Source organism: Berghia stephanieae, chromosome 10 (assembly GCF_034508935.2).
Source record: "Berghia stephanieae isolate SIO BIC M18660-M18661 chromosome 10, UCSD_Bste_1.3, whole genome shotgun sequence".
Lineage (NCBI taxonomy): Eukaryota > Metazoa > Mollusca > Gastropoda > Nudibranchia > Aeolidiidae > Berghia > Berghia stephanieae.
Window position 1 is genome coordinate 22,427,548 of NC_088369.1, and position 12,600 is coordinate 22,440,147.

A 12,600-nucleotide genomic window follows, 5' to 3' on the forward strand; every position below is an offset into this window, starting at 1 on the left:
ACTTTGATGATTAACGAGAACACACTTGATTTCAGTTAAATGAGATTTATTTATTTGACCATGTCTACATAAAAAGACAATAAGAAGTTGGGCAATTCACATATTAAGGCTGGGCGTTAGTCGATATCAGTACTCATTTTATTGAATACACATCATATCATGACAATATGTACCACAAGAATATTGTACCAATGGCTTAGGTTGTAGAGCACTCGCTTCACACACAAAGGGACTGTGATTGATTCCGAATGAAGTGGAGATTTTTTACAGACCCTTCTGTCCACCCAGCAGTGATTGAATTGCTGGATCTGTTAGATCTGGTGGAAAGTACTTTGTGATAGATGAGCTTCCTATCCAAAGGGTAGCAAGCAATTGCTATTGTTCGTTTCACACTATAGAAACCATGATAAACTCTGGCTTCATGGTTCTGGAGCTCGAGAAGAGAGAGAGAGAGAGAGAGAGAGAGAGAGAGAGAGAGAGAGAGAGAGAGAGAGAGGGAGGAGAAGAGAGAGAGAGAGAGAGAGAGAGAGAGAGAGAGAGAGAGAGAGGAGAGAGAGGAGAGAGAGAGAGAGAGAGAGAGAGAGAGAGAGAAAGAGAGAGAGAGAGGGGAGGGAGGGAGAGAGGAGAGAGAGAGAGAGAGAGAGAGAGAGAGAGAGAGAGAGAGAGAGAGAGAGAGAGAGGGAGAGAGAGAGAGAGAGAAAGAGAATTTAGTTATAGGAAGCCAGTTTTAAGGAAATTGTAGTTAAAAGTTTGGGTCCAGCTATAATTTGATCGTGGATAGCTCATACGGTAGAGTCACGCTCTCCCCGGCCAGGCGGAGTTGTCGTACCAGTAAGGTCACGGGTTCAAACCCCCATCACCGCCGTGAAATTTTATTATCTATTGTCTTCCTACTCACTTCATCTCTTGTTGTTATAATTTGACTTGCGATGCCTTGGTCACTACTTCCATCTTGAGTGTGAGATCTCTCCACCTTTCACTGTCTTCTGCCATAGATCTTTAAAAAAAAAGAAAAATATTTGCTTTTATATAGCGCAATATCCACTGAACATGCTCAAAGCGCTTTACAAGGGTTCCCTGGCCAACAGCAAGATTTAACATGTAGGACAGGACATGACACCTGTTAGGTGATATTACATTTTTTTTCGGACAGAGACAATGCTGAGTACAGTGAGAGAATGCGAGTAAAGAGCCTTCTCCAAGGACTCAACTATGCACTGAGCGAGACTCGAACCCAGGGCCTTCTGATCCGAAAACGAGTGTCATACCACTAGACCACATAGCCACATTCCTTAGAGATAGAAGGTTTTCAGTGAAATCTATTTTATGTTGACTTTGACTTTGAATGTGTTTGAGGTCCCTGCTTAGAACGGCGTGAATTGTTCATGGTCATCGTTTTGTTTGAGGTCCCTGCTTAGAACGGCGTGAATTGTTCATGGTCATCGTTTTGTTTGAGGTCCCTGCTTAGAACGGCGTGAATTGTTCATGGTCATCGTTTTGTTTGAGGTCCCTGCTTAGAACGGCGTGAATTGTTCATGGTCATCGTTTTGTTTGAGGTCCCTGCTTAGAACGGCGTGAATTGTTCATGGTCATCGTTTTGTTTGAGGTCCCTGCTTAGAATGGCGTGAATTGTTCATGGTCATCGTTTTGTTTGAGGTCCCTGCTTAGAACGGCGTGAATTGTTCATGGTCATCGTTTTGTTTGAGGTCCCTGCTTAGAACGGCGTGAATTGTTCATGGTTTTTAATTGCGTCTTAAGTTCAGGAGTACATCTCTTTGTCAGTTTTTTCCCTTTTATTTTCTGCTTTTAAGAGTTTAGGAAAAGTAAAATTGTATTATTCAGATTGAGGATTTAAGAAAAAACAATTTTGAAAAAGGGGAAAAAAACAAAACAGAAACGTGTGCATTTATGTAGCACAATATCCACTAAACATGCTCAAAATGCTTTACAAGGGAGCCCAACTCAACAGCAACCTTTAACGTATAAGATGAGACATGATTCCTTTTTGGTGTTATTGAAATTTTTTTCTGACAGAGACAAAGCTGTTATTGGCCGGATACTCATTTTTCACCTTAGTCTGATGAGAGAATACGAATAAAGAGACTTTTACAATGACTCAACAATGCGCCACTCAGAACGGGACTCGAAACTTGGATCTTCCAATCCAAAATTGAGTGTCGTACCACAAGACCAAATAGCTGCATGTTCATCATGAAATCAAAACTCATGTGAGTTTATGTGCGGCTATGTGGTCTTGTGGTATGACACTTGCTTTTGGATTGGAAGGTCCTAGGTTCGATCTTCGGTCAGCGCATAGTTGAATCCTTGGAAAAAGCTATTTACTCACATTCTCTCACCATACTCAGATGTAAAATGAGTACCTGGCCGTTAACAGTGTTTGTCTCTGTCGGAAAAATTGTAATATCGCCTAACAGGCATCATGTCTCATTCTGCATGTTATGTGTTGTTGTTGGCCAGGGACCCCTTGTTAAGTGCTTTGAGCACGTTCAGTGGATATTGTGCTATATAAAAGTTCAAGTTATCAGTGATGGGGTAAGGGAAAAAATCATTGGAATGTGACTTAAGTATGTTTAGAAATCTAAATAGATGCTATGGAACAGTGCCGGACAAGGTAGAGAGAAACCTACAAGAAATATAAAAATACCAAAATATCAGCCCACCATGACAGGTCATCTAGTTTACTATAATACCCGACATGAACAAATTAGCAGATCTGATAGCCTAACGTAATAGGATTCAATAGTCTGATGTCACGTCCGCCCAGCAACCAGCAGCTTGGTTCTAAACAAAGAAAATCTGAATTTTTTATTCTTCATGCTGGCTAGAACTTTTTCACATGTCATGTGAGAAGAATGTATAAAAGTCAAAACATGATCAGATTTATAATGTTTAACTCCTCTGGATACACTTTTATACTCGTTGGAGAAATAATTCATCAGGGTGGTGATGGAGATAATGGCATCCGCCATTGTTCCGATAGTTTAGAACCAGTTACTATGTTCCATTACGAAGGAAGTGATGTCACGACTGTTGAACCCAATTATGGGCCTATTTTAACATTGTTGTAATGGATAATATTTTGCATTGGTTTGCGAGTATTTCCACTACAACAATGAGGCCATAACATTTTGGGTTATCAGACCTGCAAATAAGTACATGTCGATATTACCGTATTGAAACAATGGTGGAATTATCAGTTGAATTCTCAGAAGAAGAAAAAAAAATTAAGACTGTGCATACTTTTTTTTTCCTCTCAATCAGATGGGGTTTGAACCCAAAGATGAAGATTATGCAGACTCAGCCCACCGTATCTCCAACCCTGATTCATCATTTACAAAGACAGAATATCAGAATTGCTCCCAACATCACGGTAATGACCTTATAAATAACATAGCCAAAAAACAAAGACAAAAACAAAACAAAACAAACAAATAAACAAAACGGAAATAAATCTAAAAATTTTAGAAAAATGATAAAATTCATGCAAAAAAAAGTCATGCCAAAATGCCAACTGGTCTGAAAAAAAAAAGCTAAAATTTTCTACGGATCCTTTTATCTGCTAAATTGCACATTAAAAATAAAATCTTGATTTTGGTATCCTGCGCATATTATTCTCAATTTAACTTGCAAATTTAAGGGTGAAAATTTGTTTATTTTGTGAAATTGGTGTTAAATTTGTCCACCACATAGGTATAATTAAGTGATTTCAACAAAAAAATTGCCTACAGAATGCCAAAATGCCAAACCCAAATTTCTATGCCAAACAACTTCTAAAAACGCCAAGCTGTTGGAATTTGGCATTCAAAACGCCAAGTTGTCAACCCTGATAAAATTCCCTTTTTCATCCCAAAAGGTAATTTTTTCTTTGAAGTCTATTCCAAAGGAAGACTGGAATATCCAAGCAGTCTGTTGCAGTCGTGCTGCGCTTGATCCTGAGCTAGGCCAAGGTCATTCTATCAAATGTTAATTGTCATCTTATCACGTTCCTTTAATGGAACAACCTACCAGATGGTATCAAGCTTTTAAGCAATATTTAGACCATTGAACATGTACTACATTCTATCATAAAAGTACCATAATAATATACAACATTCAAAACAGGAGCATTTGTATAACGTTATATCCACTAAACATGCTCAAAGCGCTTTACAAGTAATATTTAGTCCAATTTGATAAGGAAGGGGAAAATGGAGAAACACCCCCATAACCCTTCAAACAATATTTTTTTTTGTTTTTACAGATTTCCTCATTCTTTTTTAATCATAAAATCAATAACAATGTTTTAAAATGATATGATTAAAAAAAAAAAAATTTATTTGGATATCAATCTTTTCCCCATCGAAATCGTATATATTTGTATCGATGTATTGCATTTAATTTTTTAAAAAATCACAACATACATCTACCAGATGGTCTATGACGTATTAGTAAACAAAACTATATGTAACTCTTTCAACATTTATAGTCTGATTCATACCAATTTAGTGAAAACTACTCATAAAAAATGGCTGGCGGCTAAAAACAATAATAACAAAGAGTTGAGTGACGTCAGTTTCGTTCCTTCTATATCTCTTCAGAAAATCGAAGGAAGCACAGTCCACTTTGTGAATGGGTCATCGGCCGACTTTGATAAGATAATCTATTGTACTGGCTACAAGGTCAACTTACCGTTCCTATCCCAGTCCATTTTGAGTAACATTTTTACAGAGGAAACCAATGAAATAAGGGTGAGTGTTCTCAATACAACGAGCATTTGAATAACGCAACTTCCGCTAACATGCACAAAGCGCTTTACAAGGGGACCTAGCCAACAACAACACTTAACATGTAGGCGAAACGTGAAGATGTTAAGCGTGTTAAACATTTTTTCCAACAGAGACAACGCTGTTAACAGCCAGGTACTCATTTTACTCCTGAGTACAGTGAGAGACTGTGAGTAAAGAGCCTTTCCAAGGACTCAGCTATGCACCGTTAGAACGGGACAAACCCAGGACCTTCGGACTGAAGGGAGTGTCATACCCAAGACCAAATAGCTGCACCACATTATAAGTGGATACCAGACAAAGAATGCGTGGATTCCAGCAGACAAATTTACTCTCACTGATGTATACTTATTTGCAGGTCTGACAACCCGTATTGATATGGGCTCATTGTTGTAATGGAAATACTCTTAAACCCATGCAAAGTAACATCCATGACAACAACAACATTAAATCAAGTCCATAATTCAGTGTGTGCTATTTTACTTTAGTTGTCTATACCAAGATGTGTTATTTTCTCTTTAGTTATCTTTTGAAAATGCGTTATTATCTCTGCAGTTATCCATACAAAAATCTGTGACTTTCTCTTTCGCCTTCCTCAAGATTGTTATTTTTTTCTTTTTTTTATTTAAAAACGTGTTGTTTTTTTACATTTAGATATTAAGACAAAAATGTGTTAATTTCTATTTAGTTATCAAGACAAAATGTGTTATTTTCTCTCTAGCTATACAAGAATGTGTTTGCCCCCAACATCGGGCCCAGTCTGGCATTCATTGGTTTTGTTCAGCCGGCATCAGGCGGTCTTTTGACCATGTCTGAGATTCAGGCCAGATGGTTTTCTGCTTTATGCAAAGGTCAAGTCAGATTGCCCAGCAAGACCGACATGGAGATGGACATCAAGCAGGATCTGGTACGTTGATTTATTCTCCTTTAAAGCAGAGCTACCAACTTGAAATTACAAAAATTCGTCGTTTCCAAAGGAAAAAAAATTCACTTTAGATAGCTTTAGAAATAAACAATTTGCCCTCAGCATGATCCAAAAACGGTTCAAAGTCCTGAATAATTTAGATGGTTCTAAGGAACTAAATTTTCCTTCTCAACTAGACTTATTGAGTCAAAGAGGCAAATGCAGTTCTGTAGCGGGAGCCAAAAATTCGTATTTCTACGAATTTTTTGTCGTACTAGACAGGCCTGTTTAAAGTAACCTAGAATAAATTTTTAAAACTCAAGTCATTTGGTATGATGATTATTATAGATAAAAAAAATCAAAAGTGGATACTAAACGATACATCCAGAAAAAGATCAAGTGAAACCCAGTGAAGAAGATAAAGAGAACGTGTGGTGGAAAAACATCGCTTACTCTTCTGTGACCATTAAACAACAAAAAAAAAAAAAAAAAAAAAACAGTATGTCCAATATTAATCAAATAAAATATACTGTGTTCTTAAAGCTAACTGCTAAGTTAAGTATTAATATTGATGGAATGCTGGAAAGTAAAAATCCCAAAAAGATGTGCCTACCAAAACAATAATAAAAGTTTTTTTCTATATATAATGTGTATTTTAAAAATTTTTTAACTTACATTGATGAGAGAATATTTGGTGAGAGCTAATCATTCTTTAAAAACTAGAAACACTGGAATGCTCTTAACTGTAAAGGCATCACAGCATGTTGATGTATTTTAATTTTACGGAACAAAACTGCCCATTGGGACCCTGCAGAAAGATAATAATAATCATGATATAACCATCATACTTCCAAACCAGCGACCACCTGAGCTCAAGCCCTTCTGTCGTGTGCCATGATGTAGAAGTTAGACGTCTTTTGTAGTTGTTCCAGGTGACTATACAGTGTGCTACTGATGATATAACCATTCAACTCTTTCGCCCACAGCAAGAATCAAAGGAGAGATACTACAAATCTGGTCGTCACACGATCCAGAAGGACCCCATCGTGTATACTGATGAAATTGCCAGTTTTATTGGAGCAAAGCCAGACATATTCTCACATCCCACATTAGCTTGGCGGTAAGGCATAGTCTAGTGAAACTCATTCAGAATACTGAGTGGAACAGGCATTTATGACTTACGTTATTTTTTTTTATTATTTGGTATTCATATTTGTGACCCTTTGCCTCAAAACGGTATTAAGTCGGGTTGGTTAAGGTGTTGAAAATTGAACTTATAGCCAGAAATATCAGACTTGTGTTGAGTTTGTATGTTTTATTTGGAGAATGGATACCATCTTTTAGCCAACGATTTATATTTTTGACCAGTTTAACATTAAATTCGGCTTCAAATGCATCTGGTTCGTTCTGACATAATACCGTTTTGAGACGATGGGTCACATTTAATGAAACAGTGAGACATGTCAATTTTTATGTATAATATATATTATTTAATTTATGTGCAAAGTACTTTTTTAAAAAATTCTTATATCGGTGAAAAGCCTTAAAGTTAAAGGACTTACTGATTTTAAATCAGATTTTATTAAGAAAATATACATCGTTATTTTTCAACTTATTACTTTTATATTTTGTTGTCATTGTTATTAGTAGTTGTTATGTATAAAAGATGTATGCATAATATGTGGTTTTACCAACAATAAATAATTTATTCAATTCAATTCAATTCAATTCAGTGTTAATACAAGAAATGGAGTGAGTAGAAAAGTGCCAGAAGAGAAACTGTGGAGTGATCCTCGACAATATTGGAGGTTTCCACAAGACGAAGAAGAAGAAGAAGAAGAAGAAGAAGAAGAAGAAGAAGAAGAAGAAGAAGAAGAAGAAGAAGAAGAAGAAGAAGAAGAAGAAGAAGAAGAGAATAAAGAAATTAAAAAATTTTGGCAATGGGCAGGAACCCAGATTCAGACTGTTACAGCAACTCCGCCTGGCCAAGAGAGAGAGAGATGCTCTATAATCAATGCCATCCACCACTCCAAGTGGGTTCAACTCCCTGTCACCACAAAAGTTTTTGTTGTCTATTGTCCTCTAGCACTTGTTTTATCTGCTCACTCCATTTCTTGTTATTATCTAGATAGGGATATTTGCCTGTAATGAATCATAATGTCACGTGCCATAGAGAATCGAAAATACAGTAGAGCACGCATGTAAAGAACAACCTCAGGCAGATCTTTTTTTTGTTTATTACTAGTATTAGGAAGGTTGTTGTGATGATGATGATGATGATGATGATGATGATGATGATGATGAAGATGGTGATGATGATGATGATGATGATGATGACGATGATGATTATGATGATGACGATGATGATGATGATGGTGTTGTTGTTGATGCCGTTTAATGTTTTTTTTTTTTTTTTTTTTTTTTTTTTTTTTTTTTTTTTTTTTTTTACGATAACTACTATGCTACTAGTGTGCCTCTTGTGTGAGTGTGTCTATGTCAATATTGTATTGTTATAAATGTGTAACCAAATGACAAATTGCCACTTTTTTGGGACAATAAAGAAATATTATTATTATTATATTATTATTATTATTATTATTATTATTATTATTATTATTATTTTTATTGTTATTATTATTATTATTATTATTATTATTATTATTATTATTATTATTATTATTATTATTATTATTTTTATTATTATTATTATTATTATTATTATTATTATTATTATTATTATTATTAGTGCAGCTTTGTGGTCTTGTGGTATGACACTCCCAGGTGGACTGGTAGGTCACGGTTCGAGAACTGCTCTGAGTGGTGCAAAATAGGGAATGAGATTAGCGGAAGAGTAGCGTCCCTTGATTGGACGTCACCTTACAGAGAGAACGTCAGTTTGGTTTTGAAGTGTCTCAAGCCGCTTTCACCGGAAGCGAGGACGAGAGACGCGTGCGCACAACCAACATGACGTTCTCTCTTTAATAACTTTTCCGCCGGTGACATCACAGACTATGGGTGACGTCCAATCAAGGGACGCTACTCTTCCGCTAATCTCATTCCCTATTGAGCTTTTGGAAAAAGGCTCTTTTTTCACATTTTTCTCACTTTACTAAAGTGTAAAATGAGTTCCTGGTTGTTAACAGCGTTGTTTCTGGCGAAAAAAAAATTGTAATATTGCCCGACATTTTAAGTGTTGCTGTAGGCTAGGAATTTCTAATAAATCACTATGAGCACATATATTGGATATTGCGTTATATAAAGGCTCTGGATTTTTTTTAAAGCTTTATTTTATTGAAATTACTAACATATGTTCATTTTTTCCATCATTGGCTTAAATCATGTTATTATAAGTAGGTTTACTAGATTTATTTTAGATTACCAGTTTTTATTTTAGTAACCAGTTCATTTATAAGTTTTTCACTCACCAGCCTCGCCTTCGGTGCATGTGGGCCTTACCAATGGCGACTAAAAGGACCACACAAGTGGGTGGGTGCCACCAAGGCAGTACTGAATACCCCTTTACCAGATTTCAGCAATTACCTGGCATATTTCATGGGCTTGGCAATCCTGGTTGTTGTCTATTACTTTTACCGATTCACCTTTGGACTGTTTGGCTTCTAATTATTACTGTTGTTACAACAACAACAACAACAACAACAAACCACCACCACCACCATCACCTCACTGAAAGATGTGTGAAAACAGTACTGGACAAAGCAGAAAGAAAAATACAAGGAAAAAAGAAAAAAACTCCAAAAAATCTTTGGCTAGTGTATATAAAAAACGTCTTCCCACACTCGTGTCCAAATTTCTATCAAATACCAGTGCTAGCCCCCTAATTTGTCACTATTGAAAATGTTGCTGCTTGGAGCTCGAAGGAAGAAAATAACGATAGATATTGAATTGTAAGCTTCAATTCATTAGAAGAAGACAGATACTGTGGACATTTCAGGTTTCCCCTTTATCAACAAAACAGGATGAATTAATTTTAATTCATCCTGTTTTGTTGATAAAGGGGGAAACTCGAAACGTCCACAGTATCTGTCTTCTTCTAATAAATTGAAGCTTACAATCTACTTTGTCACTAGGAACTTTTCAGTCTGCCCACATACTTTTAAAAAAAGTTTCAATTTCTCCCTTTTGCAACAGCACCATAAGATTCCCCCCCCCCCCCCCCCCTTAGGCATTCCATGAAGGAATATAGATAATCCATCAAACAGGATGTCTGATGTCAACAGGAATCACCCATGTTGTCCAAGTGAGCAAGTTTGGGGTTAATAATCTTGCTCAAGGAAATAAACGAAAGTGACTACATACTTTACTAGTACTAATGGAAAGTACGTACCCAGATTCTAGTCATTGCATTTATAAAGGATATAACTTATAAAAATGATGATAATGCAGGACGAATAAACACAGTTATGCCCCTTGTGTTTTTACAGATCTTGTTGGAAGGGGTTTAAAAATTTTTTTTATAGGTAGGCTAAATATTGAAAACGCACAATCGCTCTACTCTACAATCCATTTTGTTTTCACTGTTATGATGTGTTTTAGAATTATAGACGTCTAATTTCATGGCAGTTGGCGTAAGAGAGAGCCATTTCTCTGCCACGTCTAATTTCATGGCAGTTGGCGTAAGAGAGAGCCATTTCTTTGCCACTCTTTTTGACAGCTTTGTGATGTGTGTGGAGGAATGATTAGTTTGGTGAATGAATTTGCTGATTTATGAAGTCCCTTGATGATTGGTGACAAAATAATGATTAGTAGGACGGGAAACACGCGGGTGTTTGTGTTTTTTGTCTCCTGACGAAGGCCAAGGGCTGAAACGTTGTTTGTTTTGTGTTGTTCCCTTATATATGAGTCACATTTACTCACTTTATTTTTCTCTCCAATTAGAAGACAGGCCCGCGTGTTTCACGTCCTACTAATCATTATCTTGTCACCAATCATCAAGGGACTTCATTCATAAATCAGCAAATTCATTCTTCTAAGCATTGTGGCTTGTGTGCAGATGAGTTGATGTGATTTGTGGTTTGTGATTTGTGATTTGTGATTTGTGGTTTGTGATTTGTGATTTGTGGTTTGTGATTTGTGATTTCCGTTCACTCATAGAAAATATCAAGCCTTGAGCAATGTTGTTTACGTTGTGCGACTATGTGGTCTTCTGGAAGGTCCTGGGTTCGAGCCTCGCTCGGTGCATAGTTGAGTCCTTGGAAAAAGCTCTTTACTCACATTCTCTCACCGTACTTAGGTGTAAAATGAGTACCTGGCCGTTAACAGCATTGCTTCTGTAGGAAAAAAGATTGTATTATCGCCTAACAGGCGTCATGTCTCATTCTACATTTTACATGTAAAGCGCTTTGAGCATGTTTAGTGGAGATTGCGCTATATAAAAGCTCAAGTTTTTTATGTCAAAGTTGTCCTTTGTATAATAGTATTCACATAGTTGGATACAACTAAGGTATGGGGTTGGTGGCAAATGCATTCCCCTAAGTTATGGACTTTGTAAGGAATTTCAGTATAAAAATTATGCCCTAACAGGTGACTTGCAATGTACGGAACGAAAATTTGGTTCAACTTGGATCTTGTAGCAGCATGAAAGAACCAGTGTGAAATATGCATTGAGCATCGTTAATCGTGAAGCCATGAAAAATTAGGATTTTTAGCTTTACAGTTTGATATTTAATTTATTGTTTATTTATTTTAACCGACAAAATTTACTTGCAATAAACAGAAAATTGTGTTTTCCTTTTATTATTTTTAAACATTGCATTGATGTCTTTCAAAGGTTTTTTTTATTATGACTTAAAATTGTTTTTAAAAATTTGTTGCCTACCGCCTCAAAATGGTATTATGTCGGGTTTAGTTTAGTTACCAAAAATGGAATAAATGTCGGGTTTAGTTTAGTTGCCAAAAATTGAATAAATGTCGGGTTTAGTTTAGTTGCCAAAAATTGAATAAATGATCAACGTGTGAAATTTGAATCAGGTTTACATGTTTCTATTGCAGGTAACCAGATATGGTTCATTAAAGTGACAAACCTCAAATCTGAAAACTTCTGGTCATTTAACTTTAAAATCACTTCCTTCCCCTCCCCCCCCCCCCCCCCCCCCCGAATCTGGTTCAATCTGACATAACACCAGTCTGAAGCGATGGGTTACATATTATATGAATAATAATATTTGTCTTGATATTGAAATACAGACGGAAATTATAAATGTCAGTTATTTTTTATTTTATTTATTTTGTTCTTTAGTTATTTTACTCTTCTTCTTCTTCTTCTTTTCTTCTGTCTATGACCATACTACATTGAAAATACTGGTTCTCGTCGGACCACCGAAGTCAAGCAACATCAGGCGTGGTTAATACTTAGATGGGTGACCGCTTGGGAACCCCACGTCTTGCAGACATTAGAAGAGAGACCGGGTGGGGATCCTGACCTCCCATAGTGGGCAGGGAGGTACATACTGTGTCTTCTATCCCCTTATATCTATTTTCCAACACGTTTTCTGTCTTTGTCTTGGAATGAGATTACTTGGTTTTGTCCTGGCTATGTTCGGAGTGAAACAGTCAAATGCATACCTAGTTATTGTTTTGGGATATGATATTTTTTACTTGTAAATCATCTCTCTGTTATGTATTATTATATTTGTTATATTTAATGTATAATGTAAGCATTTGAGTGTATTCCTCTTTGTTGGATTTTGTGCTTGTGTCCGGATGAGACTTATAGGTGATCTCAAACTAAGTACATTGATGGTATGCTCTTGGAATCTACATCTGATCCCTATTTGTTCCCAGTTCCCCTTTTGTCTTACTTTTCTTGGGTGCTTTAATTGTAATTCCAGAACTTTTTACTATCCCATTTTCTTCCTTTTTACTGGGGCTGATATAACCTAAATTTGTTGCAAG

At 36.3% G+C, this 12,600-nt stretch overlaps 1 protein-coding gene and 1 pseudogene across 6 annotated transcripts in view; both read left to right on the forward strand.

Annotated features, from left to right (window-relative positions):
• The window catches only part of LOC144980829 (flavin-containing monooxygenase 5-like), a 40,773-nt gene extending 31,335 nt beyond the window's left edge, over positions 1-9,438 (forward strand). For all 6 annotated transcript variants that reach the window (XM_078928672.1, XM_078928674.1, XM_078928670.1 and 3 more), the window contains exons 7-11: positions 3,283-3,391; positions 4,599-4,748; positions 5,506-5,691; positions 6,675-6,808; positions 9,117-9,438. In XM_078928672.1, the coding sequence (XP_078784798.1) occupies positions 3,283-3,391; positions 4,599-4,748; positions 5,506-5,691; positions 6,675-6,808; positions 9,117-9,309 (772 nt within the window). In that variant the 3' untranslated portion in view covers positions 9,310-9,438. The remainder of the gene's footprint in view (positions 1-3,282; positions 3,392-4,598; positions 4,749-5,505; positions 5,692-6,674; positions 6,809-9,116) is intronic.
• A 2,541-nt stretch (positions 9,439-11,979) lies between these two features.
• Positions 11,980-12,098, forward strand: LOC144956211 (5S ribosomal RNA; annotated as a pseudogene).
• Positions 12,099-12,600: the final 502 nt, after the last annotated feature.